This window comes from Rhamphochromis longiceps, linkage group LG8 (assembly GCF_057381845.1).
Source record: "Rhamphochromis longiceps isolate RC_006_pf linkage group LG8, R_longiceps_female_GT1.1, whole genome shotgun sequence".
In the NCBI taxonomy this organism is placed as follows: domain Eukaryota; kingdom Metazoa; phylum Chordata; class Actinopteri; order Cichliformes; family Cichlidae; genus Rhamphochromis; species Rhamphochromis longiceps.
Genome location: NC_140564.1, coordinates 29,241,673 through 29,264,435, shown reverse-complemented (window position 1 = coordinate 29,264,435; position 22,763 = coordinate 29,241,673). Strand labels below are relative to the sequence as shown.

The following is a 22,763-nucleotide window of genomic DNA, read 5'->3' as shown; positions in this document are numbered from 1 at the left end:
TGGAGGAAAGACCTGGTGTAATAAATACAAACTGACACATCTGTTAAACTTTTGTCTCTTTTTTTATTATTAAAACCAGAGTGGGTTTGTTCAAGAAATGTACAGCATGAAAATATACATTTAATGTTTTCATACAAATATTGTGGATTATAAAATTATACTGAGGAACCAAAACAAACATCTACACAAACAGTAATATACAGGCATCATATCTGTAGGAGCAAAATATAGAACGTGGGACATTGCTTTGGTCTATTCACAGTGGCTATGCTTTTATTGTGAGATGAACACATCTCTGGAAGAAAACTTTATCATGTTATGGACAAGTGAGGTTTATTTACATAATAATGGAGGATAATAATGATTCACTCAGCAGTGAGAGAGGAACAGGACGCGTCTCCTCCTGTGGTACAGGGGCGTAAATAAACAGATTCAAGCAGTCGGTGGAAAATTAGTTTGACTTTAAACGAAAACGTCACTTGGTACAAGAGCTCGCCATTTCAGCGATGAGTAATACGGAAACGTTCATAACACTTTATCCACACAGAAAAACGACGACCTCTTTGAGAGTAGTTTCTCCAATTATGATTAAAAAACAAAACAATGATAAAGGGGAAAAACAGTCACAATATACTGTGTGATATAAGAAATTAGGCATTATGATTTCCCTTTAATATCTGGATGTTTGAGGAGATCCAAAACACTGCATCTAATTCCCAACACTGACAACCTCTCCCTTATTTACTTCTGCATGCTCAGCAGCAGGTCCACAACCACAAAATAAGGCTGCTCGATTTAGGCAAAAGCCACAATCATGATAATTTTCGACAAAATCTTGCAATCCTGATTATTTAACATGATTATTGATGATTTAAAACCGTGAATTTGCTAAACCTAAAAAAAAAAGGGGGCTTTTCACATGGGATTTCCTTGACCTTCAGGCTAGTTGGTGCATTTTAAGTTAAACTTACAAAAACTGCTGCTCCTCTTTGGACCAGAGGGAGAGCAGTAGCAGATAACCAGCAAACATCCGGTTAACCATCACTGAAAGAGGACCAGATGAGAAACCCTCAGAGATCCTGTTTGCAGGCAAACACTGATGATCCTTTCACTTCAAACATGTTCTGGAGTTAGAGCTTGTTGACCAAAGACTCTTGTTTGTCTCTCTCCATTTAGTTCAAGCTGAACTGAATGGTGAATTTGTTTTCGGTTTTAGGATAGAAGTGAAGTTGCACTGCTGTAAAGGACAGGGGTGCGCTTGATTTATTACCAGACAAAATTATCATCCATATTGTCCTGATGTCATATTTCTTTAAAGCCAAAATAGTTTGATCCTAAACTTAAGGGAGAAGTTAACGGTGTTTCCACCAAACACTAACAAAATGAAGACAGTCTAGCTTTTGCAAAAACAGCAAGACGATTATGCACAGGTGTACATAAGTAAATAAATCATGGCTAATCTCCATTTTGCTGCTTCAGTTTCAGAGTCCTGGGCTATTTCTCACCCGTAAAACACATGCTCAGCATTTTACTAAGAGTGAGCACACTTTTTAGCGTAGATTTGAATAAGATGTGACTGACTGTACTACAGCACTGGTAACAGAAAGAGGTAAACATGACATGGAGATCGTTTTTGTTCCGTATCTGGAAATTAAAGCCACTGTATGGTGCAGAAAAACTATAAATCGAACAGTAAACAGGAAGTGATTTGGGACATTAATGTTTTTTGGTAAATATCATCTTTAAAGCAATGATATCATGAAGTTACTGTCCTGTTAAGGTTTTGGAAGATTTTATCCTCATGTTCTGCTGCTACTCTCCGGGAGAGTTATTTAATCCAATCTTGAGATAACTGTGGCACAGATGTTTGTGTCTGTGCGAGCTTAAAGCTGATATGTGTAGTGGTGTTAAAGTAATATTTGTTCCAGGCATTGTTAAATACTGTGAATTAAGACTAGACAGATGTTGATGACACGGCTTCCACCCTCTCCATTAATTTAGGGATAAGGGGAACCTATTGTGCACATTACGAGCTCTGGGGAGTACACTGGTTGAATGTCTCTGTCAATTCTGACAATTTTTTGCCATTCCTTGCGAACCTTCAAATCACACCAGAACGCAGCATGGTGAAACTACAAGCATTGTCTTAAGTGGATGCAATCAGCTCCAGCTGTACCGAGTGTTAATCCTGGGGTTATACTTGTCAAATATCTCATACTGGGCCTTAAGGCAGCTCTAAGCGATCTTTTGATTGGCTGCCCACCGCTAACAGAAGGTGTGAACAGTAGGTGGCTGGGGCTGATGTGTGCCAGATATGACTATATTAAGGACATGCACTTTAAAAAGCCAGAGCTTTTGGCTCACAGGGATTACTTGCTCAAATGCTGACCTAATTTTTTTTTTAGATTTTTTTTAATTGGCCATTTTTAATATGAGCATCCACCTTGTAATAGTATAAATGTGAAAAAATAAAATAAAATAAATAAAGACTAATAGTCCACTTTGTATTTCCAAACTATCAGAGTGCATTTTTAAGAAGCCTTAAGTTTGTTTTCCAAGATCATTACATGTCCAGAAACAACATATTTGGGCAACAAAAAAACTAGGGTTTTGTTTTTTGTTGCTACAGTGAAAATAAGTAGAGAACGATCAACAGTTTACTTGTTGGTCATGAACAGTTAGCATAAAAGCTTGACTAGTTCTGAGGAAAACAACAAGATAGACCTGTCAGCGATTAGCACCAGGCTCTGATTCACTCACTCTTATCATGACATCCTGATTGTGTGGTATCCCACAATCACTGACGACAGCGTGGGCTCCGTCTAAATGAACTGCACTAATGAGAGCTGACTACTAACACAGAGTGGGAGTGCTAAAGCCAGCAGGGAAGGTGGAGTCATAACCAACACAGGGGGAGGATAGCGAAAGGTTGAGAGAATGAGAGAAGTGAGTCACCCACAAACAAAATCTCCCACGAACTTTGAAAAGCGTGAGAGGACCAGGGCTAGTATGCTTATATCTGGTCGGTGTTAATACTAACAGACATTAATAGAAGGGCAAAGGATTGAGGTGGAGGGCTAACAACTAATTAAAGGTCAGTGGCTTTAAAGTGAGACTTGTAGACCAGACCAATGAAGCAGAAATCAAGCGGTGCAGGTGTGAAACACCACTTTTTTTTTACATTTTAAGTACTTTTATGCTTGTCTGAACATGAAGGAGGAAAGACAATTAGCTTACAGTAGTGCAAAATTTTAAAAAAAAGAAAAAAAAGAAACACAATCAAAGGACAGATACGAGGGTCAAATTTCTGTTGCGGCAATTTCATCAAAGTTGATCTCATTGCCGCTGCCCTCATCATCATCTCTGCTTTCCAGTTCCAAACTGAGCTCCTGCAGGAGCTGCTCCAGCTCTCGGTTCCTGCGATACATCTGCACATAGTTCTGCTGCAGCTGCTTCTGGTAGCGAATTACTTTGTCCTTTTCCTCCTGCCATATCTTGCGCTCCTCCTCAAAGCTTCCCAGTTGCTGCTCAGCTTTTTGACGCTCAAAAGCTAACTCGGATCTCATCCTGTCCATCTGCACCTTCATGCTCTGCAGCGCCTCGGTGTTGCTCTGCCGCTGAGCCTTCGCTTCGTCGCTCTCGTAGGCGAGCAGCTGCTCCTCGGCTTCCTGAAACACCTGACACTGTCTGTTTCCCGGGCCTTGATTGACCAGAGCATCTCGGAGATGAGCCATTTCCCCCTCCAGGCGTCCTACCTTTTCTCTGAGTAGCTCTGCTTCGCTCTTGCGACGCTGAAGCTCATTTTCACACACCTCCAGCTCCAGTGTTCGAGTTCGGATGGTGCCGTGGGCCTCCTGGAGCAGCACCTGGGTGTTGGTCAGCTCGCCACGAGTCTCCCTGAGTTGACCCCGCAGTGAGACGATCTCCCCCACACGCTGAGCTAACTCACTCTGCACTTCCTTCAACTGCTGCTTCAGCAACGAGATTTCCCCAGACTTCTGACAGACCTGAGTGGAGAGAAGCATTTAGGAGGGAAATTCAGTCAATGAAGTGTCGACAAAGAGCTCTGTTGGTTTTGAAGGTTAGATGGTACTACTACTACTACTAAAATGGATAAAGGAGTTGTTGTGCTTTATAGATGAAAGATTTTAGAGAAGGCTAAATAACATTTGTGTCACTGACCTGCTGTTTGGTGGTTTTTATTTACTGTCTTATTTACAGATTTAATGAGGTAGACCTCATCCATAGAGGTAAAAAGTTTGACTTTAAAGGTTTGCAGCTTGTCACTAGTTGGTTTTCCAGATGGAAATTTTTAATACAATACCCAAGCTCTTAAACAATCTTACTTAAACAAATAAGTGCAATGATTCCCATTATCAATCAAACTGACATTTATTTATGCAGACAATCGATTTGATCAGTAATTAAATGTCAGAAAAGAGTGAAAATGGTTCATTTCAGAAACTCTCTCTTGAAGAAAATGTCATAAAATACAACCAAACAGTTTTCAGTCTGAGAGGCTAACGTTTGTGTGTGCAGGTAATTATTTTAGATCCAAAATTAAGTACAAATATTAAGTATATAGCGCTTTTTAGAATAATAATACACTAAAATGTTGCAGAATCGTTAAGAAGGTGTGGAGACTGCTTTGAACTTTAGAAAGGATTTGTATTTTACACAAAATCAGTCAGAATAATTAATATAAACCATGAAATAGTTACTTTTACGTTTTGAACTGACTGAACTTTTTCTTATAAAATATTGGATATTTTTCTTTAAAAGAAGCCTTTTTTTTAAAGTATTTTTTTGTTATCACTAAAATTCATTGGATGACATTAATTTCATTTCATTCACGATTACAGCAAGACATTAAATTAGTGATTTGATTTGCACAGCTCTTATAGCAGTGATGAGTTTAATGAAGAATGAGACGTGGCACAAAAAAAAAAAATCACTAAAAGGGCACAATAATACACTTTAAAACTCAAATGTATTTCATGTACTTATTACTACATTATATAAGAGTTTAAAGAACATCCGCTCACCTCCCACTTGGTCTCCTCGAGTCGAGGGCCCAGCTGGATCTTCTCATGCTCATACGAGGTGCAGCGCTCCTCAAGCTGCTCCCTCTCCTTCAGAAGCTGAGCAAAGTCCTCCTGAAGTTTCTTCTTCTCCTGCTGGAGCTGGAAAACCTGCAGCCATAAAAAGAAAAAAGAGAGAGAGAGAGAGCGATACACTTAAAACAATGCTTTGTTTTCAAAAGCCAGCACTGAATATTCTTGTCTGAGGTTCTAACCTGCAGCTGAAGCACCTGCTGTGCACGCTGGGCTTTCTGAGAGGCAACCTGCATCCTGGTGGCACAGCCCTGCCTCAGCTCCTCCAGTTCCAGCTCAAAGCGCTTCTGCTTCTCCTCATAAACCTGTAAAGCAGAACAACCAGTGGCAGAGAGGTCAAAGTTCAGATCTGTGTAAGTTTAGATAAAGCAAATGTCCTGCTTGGATATTTTGTTTGGAGGTCTCACCTGACATATTGCAGCTTCATTCTCATCCAGATTGTCTCTGAGTTGCTGCAGCTCCAGCTCTCTCTCCCTCAGTTTGTCCTCTAGATCCCTTACCACCCCCTCATAGCCTTCCACAGGGCCAGGAGAACGCCCACCAGACCCGCTGTCAGACAGAGGCTGCCCCCGCCCACTTATCGACCCAGAGCCTGTGCTCTTACTGGAGGAGGATCGCCCGCTGTCTGAGTTGGAGTGTCCATGTACAGTCACTGGCGGGGCGCTCTTCATGGGCTCTAGGTGGCCAGCGGAAGCCTCCCCCGATGGCAGGTTGTAGCTGGCAGCACTGTAAGGCGGCAGGCTAGAGAGGGAATTGCGTCCAGAGTCTGATAATGAGCAAGACTGGCTGTTACCACCAGCGGCGTTACGCCCACCACTATAGGAGCTACGCTTCTCAGAGCAGGAGGGCGACACATCTCTGTGGGTGGGGCTGAGCAGGTTCAGGTTGTTTTGGCTTTCTGGCGCATTGGCACAATGGCGAGGCGAGAGATACTGCATCGAGGAGCGGCTCTTGGGAATGACGGGTTTGAAGGCAGTGGGCCGCAGCACTGTTTTCTCCATATTCTAGTAAAAAGTAAAAAGAGTGAATTTGATATAATCTAAAGCTTTACAAAGCAAAATTAAGCCTAAACAAAGCTGTGAATAAGTAGTTAAAATATGTTTTATGTGACACAGGCCCTGCTTCTGGGAAATGGAGTCTTTATAGGGCGGACAAAACTGAATGATATGGACCACATATATGGTATGCACTGTGGAGCCTCACACACTCACCTTCTCAAGTTTTCCTGACACTGGGATCAGTTTAGGAGGAGGTCCTCCAATATTTCCATTTAATCCTTCTTTAATCTCGTCTACTTCACTTCCTGGGCTGCCAGGTGTCACATGACTGTCATTCCAGTCACCTATGTAGTCCTCATTCAGATACGTGTAGTTCCCGTTCCCAGTCTCCTTCTCCAGCCCTCTGCTGGACATCGTGGAGTTCTGTTTCTTGACTGGGGGAATGCTTTGCAGTAACAGATCCTGTTGGGGCGACTCGGAGTCCACGCGGGAAACTCCTGGTGTGGGCCGTCGAACTCTGGCTCCCAGCTCAACAATTGGGCGATGGTCCTGGTAGGGACCAGGGTGGGTGGTGATGAGGCTACCGACAGAACCCATAGGATCCAGAGTGGCCAGTGGCGCGTTGATGGGGGGGGAAGGGGCAGAAGGGTGTCGTCTGCGAGCTCCTCCACTCAGGCTTGGGGTGTGGGGCTCAGCAGATACAGGTAGAGGCTGAACCAGGGCCATGGTGGCAGCTCAGAGAGGTCACTCGTGCTGAAAAAGAACAAATGTGAATGTGTTAAATAGTGACAGACTGATAGCGTTCCTTTTTTCCCCTGTCATGGGGACGGTTTCAAAGAGGGACACTCATAATAAATCTGTCCCAAACTTCAAAATAACTACATCAGCATACTTTATGTTCAAGAAATCCCTGTATGATTTCAAATAGAGAAGAATCATTACTCTGTTCTCAGGATAAAATCATTCTAATAGGAGCTAGAAATGAGCGCAAGTCAAAGACCTCGCTCTCCCTCGCCAACTCCTCCATCTCTTCCAAGTAGCCAAGAGGTGTAATCTATCCACTCAGTCACCTCCCAGTGAGACCCGCCCAAGAAAAGCTCACTATGAGGTGTCCAGGAGGCCAAACCACTCAAACTGGCTCCTTTCAATGCACAGTATCATCTACTCTGTACCGCTCCCAAATGACCAAACTCCTCAGTCACCCGTCAGAGGAAGGACATTTCAGTTGCTTGTATCCACAATCTGTCTTTCAAGGTGACAGTAGATTTACCAGGACATCAACCTTCAAATTCATCTCACACTTCATAACAGATCTATACAGAGTCCACATGACTGGCAATGCTAGGCCACTTTATCTGTTGACATCTCACTCCAAAGTTCGTCCAAACGGAACAAGACTGAAGTACAAAACTGGAGAAAATATTTTTCCCCCCCACACTAAAACAACGATGAGTGCTAGGGCAAAAACAAACCAATGCCAAATAGGTTAATAAAATATGTAAATGAATCAAAATTAACAACTGTCATCCTGTGGAGCTCCAGTTATCCATTTGCTGCACCATGAAAACATTGTTTTGGCTTAAGAGTAAGTCTCAAGTCCTCTGAAAGCCCTTCATAGGTGATTCCTTATAGAAAAATCTGTTAAATCTTAAAACATTTCCATCAGATGCTTCATGCTTTAATTTTTTGCCATGCATAATTTAACCTTTATACTATGAATATTTAATGATTTACAATCACTCAACTACATAGGAGTGGATCTAAATTTTGCACTTCTTAATTCACATTATTTTTGCCCTCATTACTTAATAAAAACAGGAATTATCCACTTGAAATTTTCACAGCTGATAATCACATTTAACCTTTTAAAATCTGCAGCCAAATCAATTTTACACCGACTCCAAGTGTCACAATCTGAAGCTAAAATCAGACTTTTGTTCAGTGAGATTTTTATGTAACCAACAGCATATCTGCACCAGTTTCATGTCTATGACGTAGATGAATAGAGACATGTATATTTGATCATTCACTGAAGAAAACTTCAAAGAGTACTTTTCTGGGGGGTAAGTTTCCACCATGTAATATAGGTGGCTGGTATGGGCTCAAAATGTGGTCATAAATATTTTGTACTTGTAAAAAAGATTTGTATGTGTAAAAAAGATTTGTGTGTGCGTAAAAAAGATTTGTATGTGTAAAAAGAATTTGTGTGTGCGTAAAAAAGATTTGTATGTGTAAAAAAGATTTGTGTGTGCGTAAAAAAGATTTGTGTGTGCGTAAAAAAGATTTGTATGTGTAAAAAAGATTTGTGTGTGCGTAAAAAAGATTTGTATGTGTAAAAAAGATTTGTGTGTGCGTAAAAAAGATTTGTATGTGTAAAAAAGATTTGTGTGTGGACTTAGAAAAAAAACCCCTGCAAGTTACAAGTACAGATTTTTGACCCTATTTTTCTACCCTTCATCTGATTGGTCAATGTCATGTCAATCACAAATGTAACAATCCAATCAGAGAACAGATGGGTTTGGCTGTCGAGGGGCGCTTTTTTTGAACTGCAGGTCTTTGAAGGGAATAAATGCCCTTTTACATGCCAACCCAGCGTTTTCCTTCATCACCACGAAGGAAAACAGTCTGTGGTTGTCCGAGTTTGGTGATTTTTATGTCACAGGTCTACGTGTTTAATACAGGGACTTCCACAGCCTTTTCAACAGCGCTGCGGACCGCGGGGTGGGGGCGGGCAGTGTTTTGGAAATGACAGTCTTCATTACAAAGCTTTCTTCGTTATGAATTAGCATACATGTTTTTATTGAACATTTGAAGAACTAGCAAAAAAAACAAACTCTTGTAGAGGATATAAAGTCAGAGATAGAAAAGACAAGGAGCAGGTGCATCTAGTACAGGTAGAGCAGCTGCAAAAACCCACAGAGCCCAGCAGCCAGCGTAACAAATTCTGGATCCTTTGCTTTTAGTTAGCAGTTAGCATTAGCAGCGTATCCTGCATCCGATGTGAAAGGACTTTTATGCTGCGCACTGTGACTCACAGTAATGGTCCTGGGTCAGCCCTGACTTTGTGTTAAACTAATCCTAAAGTAATAATGTTATTTCTAACCACTGATATACCACAACTTTTTCCTTTCAACAGCTACTGAAAGTTAGGGGACCTAGCTGCTATCGGATATTTATATAGCGATCCTCCAGCTTCAAACGGTATCACCCTTCAAGGACCTGCAGTTCAAAAAAGCGCCCCTCTGACAGCCTAACCCATCTGTTCTCTGATTGGATTGTTACATGTGTGATTGACATGACATTGACCAATCAGATGAAGGGTAGAAAAATAGGGTCAAAAATCCGTACTTGTAACTTGCAGGGGTTTTTTTTCTAAGTCCACACACAAATCTTTTTTACACATACAAATCTTTTTTACACATACAAATCTTTTTTACACATACAAATCTTTTTTACGCACACACAAATCTTTTTTACACATACAAATCTTTTTTACGCACACACAAATCTTTTTTACACATACAAATCTTTTTTACACATACAAATCTTTTTTACGCACACACAAATTCTTTTTACACATACAAATCTTTTTTACACATACAAATCTTTTTTACGCACACACAAATCTTTTTTACACATACAAATCTTTTTTACAAGTACAAAATATTTATGACCACATTTTGAGCCCATAGGTTGGTTAAAGCAAGCTGGAGCGCACTTACTTTCTTACCATAATTCCTTCTATATCAAAACAATTTTTAATATAGTGATTTTTTTCACACTCTCAACTGAAGCTCAAGGCTGTGAAATGGAGAAACGACACAAGTGTTCACATGTTATGGTTAAAGTTTCAGCATATCCTTTAAGAAGTTTCTCAAAAACCTTGTAGGCCCTTGCTCAAAGAGGGTCTCAGGATCAGGAGGCTGAGCAAGTAGATGAAAACTGCAACTGCATGTTCCCCTCTAAAGTCATTTCATCTTATTTGGTGTGAAGCACTGACTGACTCTTCAATTATAACTGTCATAGTAAGGGCAAGGTCTTATATTAAGCCTTATAAAATCAAGTCGAATCTTAAGTACTTAAAGACAAAAATCAGTCACTGTCTGAGTGCAAACTAGCAAAACATGATAATCATAGCATTTTTCTATCAAAGGCTTCGTTAATAGTGTTTTCAAATAGCTGTGTCAAAACCTGTTGCTATAATATTTACTGATCTTATTCAGCAACTAAAGAAATGAGCTGAACTGGCATGTTTTTCTTTAAGACCTAACAAGAAGTGATTGCAGCATTCAAATCTCCCCACAGGGTTTCTTTCAAGGAATTTTTCTCACAGTGCCTATGACACAGACAACACAGAGATGATATACAGTAGACTGAAGGATACAAATATCCCACAAGACCATGGTGGGCCACACACAGACAGCCAGGGACAGGCCATTCATTATATCCATCCAAGCAGCACAAACAGGGCTTGAGGCATGGGGCAGCACAAGGAAGGGGTCTCTCTTCATTTGAGATGTAAAATGCCTTGTAACATGCTGGCATTTTTCCCTGACAGCAACAAAGGCTACTGTCTCCACACATCTTATCAGCCTTAGGAACAACTGAAAAGTTCATAACTGTGGATAATACCACAAAAGGTAAAACACTGAGAAGAGGAGACAGGTTGAACTTGGCGTGGTACTTCTGCAGTGGGTGTTTAAAGCTACTAAGTAAAGGCAATAATACACAGAGAACAATTTTTAAAAAGCGTGACAGACTTACTTTTTCACTCCTTCAAACGTCTGGTGGTAAATGTTGACATTATAACAGCAGGCACAACAGACTATGATATCAACAGTTTATTCCCGGCGCTGCCCAGCAGTCGAGCGTGAAGAACAATGGACAACAGGACGCCTGATGATGAGATCATGGTGTACAAAAACCAACAACGGAGCCTCTTGTAGACTAAAAACATCATCACAGTGAGTCAGACTGTCAGGATATCCAACCTGTGGGTGTGTCGTCGCCTTAAGTTTCAGAGAAGTCATTTAAAGTATGACAGGAATTCAGTTTTCACTACGTCACTCACACGTTTTTGGTAATCAGCCGTTGCGGTCCAAGGGTGTTGTAATGATTTACCATTATGGGGTTTTCTGTGATATTGCTGTGACTCTTGTTATGATTTTATATTCTAACCTTCACAGTGTCCTTTGTTTCTGTGTGTGGTTTAGTGTGTGTGTGTGTGTGTTTCCTCCCTCCCTGTCTGTCTCCACCTGTGTTGTTTACATGCACCCATGTCTCTTTTCCCACCTGTTTTCTAATCCCTAGTAAGGCCTCAGGCCTTTCGACCAAATGTAAACGGTGTTTTAAGTCACTCAAAACTTTTTTCTTCTTTTTTTTAAAGCTAACACCAAATAGGGAGATGTTCAGAAGTTGAATTGCATGTAGCTACGTGGAAAAGGAGGATACTTTTATCTCCGTTTCTGACATCACAAACATGGTTCTGTGTTATTGTTTGGGAGCTTATTAATAGCCAATGTTTCCACATCAGTTTTTTGCATTTTCGTGAGAAATATATATATTTCAAAATAAAAGTAGAAAACCCCAGTTTAAAAAATAAAAAAAACCCACCTGTGAGTCTGTAGCATATATCCTGTCTAGCTCTGTGCTGTTTTTGTTCCTTGATGTGCTCCCTTGTGCGTGTCATGTTTTCCTAGTTTAACTTCTGCTCTTCCTGATGGTTTCCAGAGAAGTCAAATAAAGGAGGAGCCCTGCATCTGGCTCCTCTCCATACCACACATCATGACACCTGCCATGTTTTAAAACAAAACAAAAAAAAAAAGTATTTTGCTTTTTTATAATTTGATCAAACTGATCTACTTGTATCTCAAATATTTTGATATTTTATAGCTGATTAATTATTATTACCCGCCCAGGCGGTGATCATGGAAATCAGCTAGTTCTAAATCTATTACAAGGCATTTTGTATTTTTTTTTCTTATAAGATGAACTCTCTAAGATCGTAACCATTTTTGTTCTTATTAAATTGTTCTTCCAGGTTAACAATATAGGGTTAGGGTTACCCCCATCAGAGGGTCAGTGTTTTTGTACTTGGTCTGGGCGAAAAATAGCAATAAATATTAAAAAAGCTAAAGAAAATTATAATAAAATAAAATAAAAACTTAAAACAGAATGCACAGTAGTACAGTAGTGGTTAGCACCGTCACTTCACAGCAAGAAGGGTTTCTGTGTGGCGTTAGCATGTTCTCTCTCTGCCTGTGTTGGTTCTCCCACAGTCCACAGACATGCATGTTAAGTTATCTGATGATTGTAAATTGGCTGAGTGTGAACAGTTGTCTGTCTCTCTGTGATAGCCCCGTGATAAGACTGGTGACCCGTCATGGGTGAAGCACTAGCCCATAGCAGCTGGGATAAGCTGCTGTATCCGACCCCTTTTGGATAATTGGATGGCTGCATAAACTAACTATAACCCTCTCGACCAACCTTTTGACCTTTAACGTTGACACTTATTGTGAAGTAGGCTTGCAGAGTTTCTAGCCAAACAGCTGTGCCAAGTCATTTTCCAACCTACCAAGTTCACAGGTTTCTTAAGGCTTTTGCTGTGATTCAACTGTGATTACCACATGTTAATCAGCACCGTGGAAACCTGGCTGATCCCTTCTTAGGCTCATTATGAAGTGACTAGGACAAGCCTGGTGCTATTGTATGTTAGTATGTTCAGTAGACAGTGAAAATGCAAAGAAATGAGAGAGCATTTTAGTCCAATGTCTGTTAATATGTTTAGTGTGTCTTGGTACTCTCACATAGCAAACTTTTAGAGGTGGTACAGCTTTAACAAGAAAAGTATTGATTACATTACATCACTCTGCTGCTATTAGAAAGTCAAAAATCCATTAGCTTATGGGCAACTGGGATCTGTCCATTGATCATCTTTGGTTAGTCAGTTAATGGACTTTCAAATTGAAACTCCATTAAACAAAAAAAAAATTCAATCAGTGTCAGCATGAAGGAAAAGTAAATGAATAGCAGCCGGAGCAACATGTGGTGTTGCGGATCAGACTTAACGGTCCCCAGAGGCACAGCCAGGAGGATTAATCTCATGTGATTTCTCTATACACTGATAAAACGAATTCATCCATGACAATATTTATTACAAATAATCCCATGTGAATAGCATGGAATGAGAATGACTGAGTAACTGCTATTAGAAAAAGAAAGCCTCAAACCTAAAATTGCCTTTCTTAATACTGAGATTAAAGAAACCCCAGAAGATTATCTCCAGCAAACTCTACAGCTTATTTCAATGAGAAAATTCCTCCAGGCTGATTTAAAAAGCACCAGTTAGTGAACTCACCCGGCTGCATCACAAATTTAAAATCTTTTTTGCTGTGAAAACTTTAAAAGGGGACATATGATTATTTGAAGCTCCATATTGACTCGTTGCTTTACATGACTCACAATTCATAGCAATCTTTGTTCATCTTATACCTAGTATTTTCATAATAAATAAGTTGTATGAGAAAAATCGTTAACTTAAAAAGGCTGCCAGTGTTTTGTGGTTCAATAAATCTTTTTGTATAAGATAGTCATGAAGAATGTGCATTTAATACATTAATCTTTCAGGGCAGAGAAACACTTCTCTCTAGTGCTGCTTTAACATTTACCTTTATCATGCTCTGATCACAAGGTAGCAGCACTCTAAACCATACCCTACTTTATTTGTTTGTTTATGTTTCTGTAGATGGCATTATAATTTTTAAAAGTGAACATCATGTTGTATTAAATGAGACATTAAATTACTGATTGAAACCCTAAAAATCACAGATTAATCGAGAAACTTGATATTCTTCCTCAGATTTCTACACAGTCTAACAAATTTCTGCAGCTGAAGGAGTCACCCCCTGATGGTCATGAGAAATAATGCCAGTTTTTTGCGCAACATCTATTGTTTGTCCAACCTATACCCAAGGGAAAGCTTTACTTTATGTAAAAGTACCCAAGAATGTTAAACTGCCACAGATTGATGACGATGTGCTCATACTTGAGATCTCCCAACTGCAAACTGTTTATATACTAAACCTAAACCTTTTTTAATACTTCTTTTGCAATAAAAAGTTTGCATATTTATGCAACAACTAGGCAAGACATTCTAGTTCAGTCTCCTCCTTACGTTTGGTTTCCACAGGTCTTTATTCCTGATCACTGAGTCCATTTGTTGCCCTCAGTCTCCCCAGAATGAGCTCTAATCCCTCAAGATAACCAAAACTATGCAGGCGCTCTTCTAGGCGAGGCACATGGGGTCTCAAAGTGTTTTTAAAGCCCCCGTCATGTTCATGCAGTCCTAGTTTCCCTTTTGTTGTCACAGTGACTGGGGGCCTCAAACATTAGAAGGAGGAAGAGAAAAGAAAAGGGGAGGAGGGGGTCATAGGGCTGACAGGAAGACCAGGACCCCTTCTTAGCATCTTAAAGCCTCCAGTCCTGCTATAGCTTTTACAATCTTCCACATGCTCCCACTTCCCTAATTGAAGATAAATGGACAATAACAGCTAATGGTAGTGGAAGGGTTTGTGACAACTATAAAGAGGGGCTGATGGACATAATATACTTAATATATTATGGTTTACAAATATTCTGTGGATGGGCAGAATTTGCCATTTTCCTTGTAGATTAAATGTGCCAAATACCTTTATATTACTACATGATATCTCATGTGATATCAGATGATATAGAGTACTGAGGCATTTTCTGACGTGTAAAAACAGCTGAATTGAAATAGCAAGCTAATATGATACATTAGCAAATTAAATGCATGCAACTCTTGTTTAGAAATCACTAATACAATGTTGTTGAGGCCCAGCACCCAGTCAAGCCATCCACTTAGGCCCATGTGCGCACACACATGCACACACAAAAACACTGCACGGAATGCAAGTAATATTAAAACCACCCCCAGTGTCCACTGTGTCAGCTGATTGTGAATGTGAGCAGACTGTTTTTGTCTGGGAAAGGCTTTGAAGGCTTTAATGCCCCTCGGTCAGCCAGTCACTCCTCCAGCAGCAGGAATGTGTGGCACTCCAGCTGAGGAGGAGACCAAACATGAGCAGTGGTCAGTGTGGGGTCGTGTCGAGTCTGCAGCCACCCATTTTCTGATGTCTCATCACTCAAAAGCCACAGGTTGCAAGACGAGATGTAGAGTAATATTTCTTCCGCATCAGACATTTTTCATTGCGGCAGGCAACAGTAGCAGTCTTAGGAAATCTGCTGTCACACAGAGGCATCAGGATTTTATCCTCTAGCTTTCAGTGCTGACAGTTTTATAGGGTTACTTGTATAGATGGAGCACCGGAGAAGCAGCATAGAGAGAATCTGCAATTGCAGCACTTTTTAAAATGTAATAATTCAGCATAAAGCTATGTGGATCAAAATATTACAAAATAAAAGTCAAAGCATTATAAAGTACACACTTTTCACTACAACAGAAATATCTGATCAACTTATTTTAGGAACATTGACCATATACTCTTAATTGTAAAAGATACCCCTCACCAAGAGATGATAATGACATAATCTGGGACCCACCTTAAAATAATCCTTTGGTCTTTATTCATTCAGAGGAAGTAGGGACCCTCAGCAGGAGAGTTACTTAAAGGCACTTAACTTTAGATGTTGGTTTTAGAAATGTGTTTTAGCAAAAACTATAAAGTTAAGTTAACTAACAACATAAAACCAGATTTTCAAACAGTAATGTTGCGGGGGATATTTGTACTAACTGAGCATCGTTCTGATGACAGAATGACACGCCTTGTCATCAAGCTCAAATCATCTTAAAGTGGTTTCTTGAACATGGCAATAAGTTCACTGAACTCAGATGACCTCCACAGTCAACAGATTTCATTCCAATAGAGCACCTTTGGGATATGATGGAACAGAAGAGTCGCAACTGGGTTATGTAGCTTACAAGTCTGCAGCAACTGTGCAATGTTAGCATGTCAATATGGTCAAGAATCTCTGAGGAATGTTTCCAGCACCTTGCTGACTCTGTGCCATTAAGAATTAAGGCCGTTCTGAAGCAAAAGGGGATCCAAACTACTACCAGTAAGGTGTACCTACTAAAGTGTCTGGTGAGCGCATATCTCGTTTGAAAGAAGTCACTTTCTCATCACACCTTGTCAAATGACTGCAAATGTCATGAAACTATTATACTGGCTAAATAAAAAGCAATAGTGAACACTTCTAAGTACATCATAGTGGCTCAAATTTCAACTGAAATTACTGATCTCGACCTTCCTCGTCTTCCTCCTCTCCCTCTGAGATTGCTTCCATCCACAGCTGGCATCAACCTTCAAACTCATCCTAGCTGGCTGTACAGCACTCTCACCGGGATATTTTTGGTTAAATTACACCATTAGTAACAAGTGTGAACAATTTTGAGCTGTTGTGTTTAATAAATGACACCTGTGCTGTAGCTGTGTTTACCTTCTGCTGCCAGTGGTTGGCATAAAGCTTTACAAGTGAATTACTGTGCAAAATTGTTCTTTAGTGAGTGAAAATGTGTTTAGAGTTTCGCAAGAAGGTTAAATTGGCTCTGCAAAGTCTGTCAGGGGTGACTGATTCAATAAACTGGCTTAGGGCTGAGAATTTGGTTCAGTCAATGGGAATTCACGTTATTCTAAAAAAAAATGCACCAAGTTTTTAGAATAAAGGTGTTAAAGGTGCAAACACAAGAGGGTAGTTTCTAATCTGTGGCAAGTTTAACTCTGTGGAGTCACACATGCAGCTGCTGAAGGGGGAAAGGTGCAAATACAATAGGGAGCTTTAGGTGCCGTGACCTTTCTCCGAGGGAAACAGGAACTTCCAATCAGCAAGTTTTTGTTACCGGTAGGGAAGGGCCAGTGCTAGCTGATTTGTAGAGACTACACTTTCAAAATAAATGTGGGGGGGACTCTCCATCAGTAAAACACAGCAATGGCATCAGAAGAATGAAAAAAATAAAAATATGTACGCTAAAATGATTTCCCAAATATACTTGGGTGGCCATTAAAATACCTGGGCTGTCCTCCCAAGTAAAGTCTATGTTCAGGGAAAGACTGGATCATAACCATCCCTTTGGAAAATGCTCCCAATCTACTTCAGTTTCTTTCAGGCATTAAAACCAGCATTTGCAAAATGCTAAACATCTTTGCTCCTTCCGTTTTGTAGATTTTTTGTTGTTATAATTTCTAACGAGAAAAAAAGAAAATAATACCAGAAATATGAAGACTTAAAAGCCACAAAGAGCAGTTCAATATTGTCTACTACGGAGACAACATAGAACTTAGAAGTGTGTAGAGTTCACTCCATACTGGACACAAAACAGGTGCTCTGCTTTCAAAGAGTGCAGTCAGTAAGCCTGCTTTGGTGCTTTACAACCCACTCCTTGAGTGGAGCCTCAGTGTGAACATGCAAACAGAGTAAAAGTTTGTAAGTGGAGGTTGCAGGCGCCTATAAAAGCTGGCCAATCAGCTTTTATAGACTGGACGGCCCATGTGATCTGCATTAAGTTTAATTTATAACTTAATATATAATGTATATACAGACCATTAGAGCTACAAAAATGAGAAAATCTTCATGACTACACTTGTGGAATTTATTTACATAAATGTATTTCGAGTGTATTAACATTTTGTTTTATAGACATATATTTGGCTACTGTATACCGATTAGCACAAGGATAACAACTCTCTTAAACAAAATATTAATATGCTGTAATTATATCCAACACACCCATGTGCTTGTGCTAGTCAGTACACCACAGTATACAGATTAGCACAAAGTTTGCATTGTTGAAATGCGTAGTAAGAGTTTAACCAGGTACTATAAATCATGGAGTAGCTGACACTGAGCAGCAACCTTGGAGCTGAGAAGTGAAGCCAATCTGTAAATGCAAAAAAACTGCAGTTCTTCCAATGACCATGTTAAAATCTCCAACTTTAAAAATATGTTTATAGCCCGGTAATGACATCTATGGCTGGTTTCCCACTTCAGAACAACTGTACAAATGGGTAAGGGGCCACTTTGATTTACAGGTGTAGCCATTTGCTTGACTTCACCTCAGTCCATTCCACTGAACTGGATCTCAGCAGTGTCCGTGCTGTTGGCGCCTTTTGCATAATTTTTAGTTAAATTATCTGACTGATATTATGCCTTGCTATGCGTTACAAACCATCCAAGACATTTGGGCTTTACTTCAAGTGAGTGAAATTCTAGTTTTCTGTTTAATCAGTTTGTTACTTAGCACCAATAAGCATCCCTACAGTTTATGAACACAGCTTGCTAACCAAGCATGGCAGTGTTAGCTGTTGGTTTGAAATGCCACAATCTCATCCAAATATGCTCACTTCTGGCTCTAAAAGCCCATCCAAAAACATAGCATTAGTCAAAACACACTGACAGTGAGGCCTTAAATTCTAGAAGCAAATGAGTTATGGTATGGCTATGTCTATCTTTTACATACAGTCTGTGCTTATGACCCTCCAATGTCAACTTTTTGCCACAAAAGACAGACTAGAGTTTTGCTACTACATTAAATAGCTTCTAAATGCTTTGTCCCTTATATTCATGCAAAAAGGAGATTTATTAAGAGACAGGACATTATTAAAACCCCATCATTTTAACAACTTTGAACCTGCCCTTAAAACGAAAAAGTTCTCAGACTTTCACACATCTTCATTTCTGTGGCGAAATAAGAAGCAGAGATGACAAAAATCAATAAAGAGAGATCAATACATTCACAAAGAAATGCTGAGGATTCAGTCTACAGGATCAGACTATATGCTGCACATAAAATGTGAAGGAAAGTCTGCAGTCTGCTCTGAAAAACTCCACTCAGGCAGGCTGCTCCAATCACAGCGGCATATTTTATTACACGTACAGCAGTAAACTGTAGATAAATTTCAGCAGCATTCTCTGGCATGCGTGGCAACCTTTCGTCTGACTGCATCTGAGATTGGCAATTAGAGACGCAAACAGTATAAAAGCCTTTTTATAGAGGCCGTTTATAAAGAGACAGTATATGCAGTTTATTAGCCATGCCCTTTAAAACTGCAACGTCACACAAACCTGCTTTGAGACAAACTGAAAGAGCCTACTCTAAGTCCTCCTTTGTTAGCGCCACACCATAAACACACATCCACAACCACAGAGGTGAGTCTAAAAATATTCCAACACCAGGTGAAGTGTTGGAACTGGCAAAAAGTTGTATTATCCCAGCCCTCATCCGAGACTCAGAGGTGTTAGGAGCAACAGCTCTGACTCAAAGAAGAACATGGGCAGAAAGAAGTAAAGAAGAGAGAGCTTCAATTTTCCCCAGGGAGGGTCCACATGAGGGAACAAACAAATGAGTCTGGAGATCCCCTCCTCCACTCTCCAAACTTCTGAATCCAACTCTCCCTTTCTGTCACACCCCCCAATCTCCTTATTCTTTCCCCTCATACTGGAAACTGGAACACAGAGAGAAAACTGTGACAAAGCTATTTTGGTTTGTAGACAACCTACCTTTCCACAGGCAGACACCTCAGTGCCCCAACAAACACCCCGGTTATCATGCCAAAAGGTAATGTTCCCAAGCAAAGCTGCAACTTTTTAGACAACTCAAATAAATAAAACCGATATTAGATTCCCCAAGAAGAATAACTGAATAAAAAAAGGGAATAAAAAGCCTTTAGAAACTGTAATTAACAGCTGAAAGGTGCTATGAATATGTACCACATATAATTGTGATAAATATTAGACCACAAAACACCTTCTGAATCATTCAGTAAGCAAACCCCAAACCATTTATCATTAAACAACACAAATCCATTAAAACATTAAGGGCTGGCCTTCAAAAAAATATAAAACCATAATTTAGCCCTTTTTCTCTTTTCTGCAGTGACTAATCATCGTTTAGATGCTGAAAGACTGTCTATAAAAATGTCAGGCTTTATAACAAAAAGACAGAAAAATCACAAATAGAGTGCAGTTCAAATGCTAAACATATGATTTACACCTGACGAAGAGAAAAACAACAAGTCATTACATTTGAGGCAGGAAAATACAACAATAAAGACCAACAAGCCATTACAGTGGTATTTTGTACCGTGTGGTTTTCCTGTAAGTCGGGACTTAACGCCACCCTTCTAGAACCTTTTTGACATAAATATTACCTTTTTGAAGTGCATGCATACTGCATTATAAGTAGTTCCACTATACAGAAGTGGTGACCAGTATATTTAAAATATTTGACTAAACAGGCATTTTTCAGGATTTATGATCCATTTGCAAAGCAATTTTGCTATGAAGTAAGAGGGATTCTGGATTTAAAACATAGAAATGCACTTTCCAATGACCATGATGCTCTAAAAGCTACTTTCAGATGCTCACTTATTCCCAAAGGGTCTCCACACCAAGTAGTTCTGCATGTTTGATTTGGCGTTTTTTGGGGGTTTTTGTCCTTTCTGACATAGCCCCAAAAGGCATTTGTGTCCTCCTGGGATCAAACAGGGGATCTTTCACCTGTTAGGCAAATGTGTAAACAGAGGCCCTTACGCTTAAACTTTACTATACAGTAACCTCTACTTGCCACCCTTGCACCACTGAGCAGCAACAGAAGAGTAATCAGTGAAAGGTCACGGCAGTTCTTTCCACCTTTTTTTTTTGCCTACAGCTACTGTTAACTATACGGTCTATGAAATCTTACAGTTATTAAAAACAATACTGATGTTTAACAATTTCTGCTTATTTAGACTGATTGGGAGTCTAAACCTAAAGATATTTAATTCTTATTTTAAGGAGATTATAAAAATTGAGATGGCATACTGAATAGGAAAACAGTAAGTGCATGCTGATAAGCTAAGAGATTCATCAACTAATTGTTTACATTTCTTTACACAAATGTAAAAATTCTTCTCTTTTTACCTTAATGTACAATAATCCTCTGTAACTTTCAGTCACAGTGGGACTCCCACTGTGAATGTCAAACACCGCCCATCACTTTCAATGGCCAGGTAATTAAAAGGTAACTTCCTGTTTCTCCAACGGTTTTTTCCTGCGAGTCTCTTACCCCAGTTTGTTCCTTGCATAGCTGCTCTGATGTCTGACCAGCTCCTTCTGATCATCCAGCCTCCTGCCCCTTCGTGTCTCACTCCGTTCCTGTTTCTGACCAACCCTCCTGAGGGGGAAAAAACTTCTCTAAAACCCCCCTTCCCCAAAAAAGAAACCGCTCATTCTCAAGGCAAATGCCACCAATGTGAATGAGAGCACAGTCCCCTCCCCTTTCCCTGCTTTTCACTCTCTTTCATGCATCCCACCTCCTCCTCCTCTCAGCACTACCCAGCCCCTCTCTGACATATGCACACCTCCTCTCTCCGTGCTCCACTCCTCTGCCATTTCCTTTGACTAAAGAAACTATACTCTGCAAGGTCCTCTACTGCCATTGTCAGGCAGTTAAAAGAAGAGGATGCAAGGGAAGGGGGAAAAAGCTGTCAGTTAAAGATCATTCTGATCTGTCCACACATTTTAAACAAAGTAAAAAATAAAAAATAAAGTGGTGCTGCATGCATCTCACTCTGTAAAGGTGCAGAACCCCCTGCAACCCTGAAGTGGATAAATGAATGGATGGCATTATTAGCTGTCCAAATTGAGTCTTTAAAGGAGACGTGTAAACACTAAGATTTAGAGTGAAATTGTAGTTTTATGGAACTACAGATAAAGGAGCCTGTTTAATTAACTCCCAGAAAGGATTAAAACAGGTAATTATGATACGAATGATTAATTAGAAGAAGCTGCCACTGAAAGATTAGAACTGGTTTACCTTAAAGGAAAAAACACCCAAGTGAGGATTTTGATATTTTAAGAAGCAATTCTGGATGTATGACATGCAGGCACATTTAAAAACAACATGGTAATGCTTATCTCTGCTCTAAAAAGTCTCATGAAAACAAATGCCAGTGAAAAATACAAACGAGAGCACAGTATATAAGAGCTGTAGTGCTACAACTAAAGCAGTATCCTGCACAATCACCTCTCAATATAATTGTTAAGGTACTCCACACACAATGATTTTGGGGGAGTGAGCAGTAAGCGGCTACAGGTAGGAATACATGGTGCTAAGCTAGCAGAACAACAATAAGGGTTTCATATAATATATGGATATATTTTATACCTGCATTATATTTTAGCATTTCAATGTCTTGGGGGTTGTACATAAAGTGATAACATCTGTTTGCAAACAGCTGCATATTTGCTCCAAGCATCAGTGAAAGGGACTGTTGAAATTTTTACAGAAGTGATGAAGAGCTGTTTACATTTCAACTGGTTTAACTGGTGCAGGAATCTAGTGTACATGCTTTGATGATAAAGAAAGAAAGAAAGAAAGTACAACGACTCTTGAGCACTTTTGTCTGGTTCAGGGTTCATTTTTAAAAGTGCTTTACAAGTGTTTTCAAAAGATTGAGGTTCTATTTATTCAGTGGGCAAGGGGGCTGCCGTGTCGTGTGCACACAAGTATTTATAGTGAAAGCATTGGTGCCTCCATTCACAGCACACACCCACACGCTTTGTGACAAAAACATTCTTCAGTCTTGGACTGCAGCTAGCGATTGTAGTCGTTTTTCTGCTCTATGGCCTCTGA

General features: G+C 39.9%; 1 protein-coding gene across 5 annotated transcripts in view; it reads right to left on the bottom strand.

Moving 5' to 3' along the window:
- Window positions 1-43: 43 nt before the first annotated feature.
- The window catches only part of LOC146663957 (leucine zipper putative tumor suppressor 2 homolog), a 46,743-nt gene continuing 24,023 nt past the window's right edge, over window positions 44-22,763 (bottom strand). The window contains exons 1-7 of one of the 5 annotated variants that reach the window (XM_085416938.1): window positions 21,195-21,271; window positions 11,726-11,903; window positions 6,326-6,865; window positions 5,522-6,118; window positions 5,297-5,419; window positions 5,046-5,192; window positions 44-4,007 (exon numbers count right to left, since the gene is read on the bottom strand). In XM_085416938.1, coding sequence (XP_085273064.1) covers window positions 3,300-4,007; window positions 5,046-5,192; window positions 5,297-5,419; window positions 5,522-6,118; window positions 6,326-6,838 — 2,088 coding nt within the window. In that variant the 5' untranslated portion in view covers window positions 6,839-6,865; window positions 11,726-11,903; window positions 21,195-21,271 and the 3' untranslated portion in view covers window positions 44-3,299. The other 4 variants (XM_085416936.1, XM_085416937.1, XM_085416939.1 and 1 more) reach the window with 4 other exon arrangements.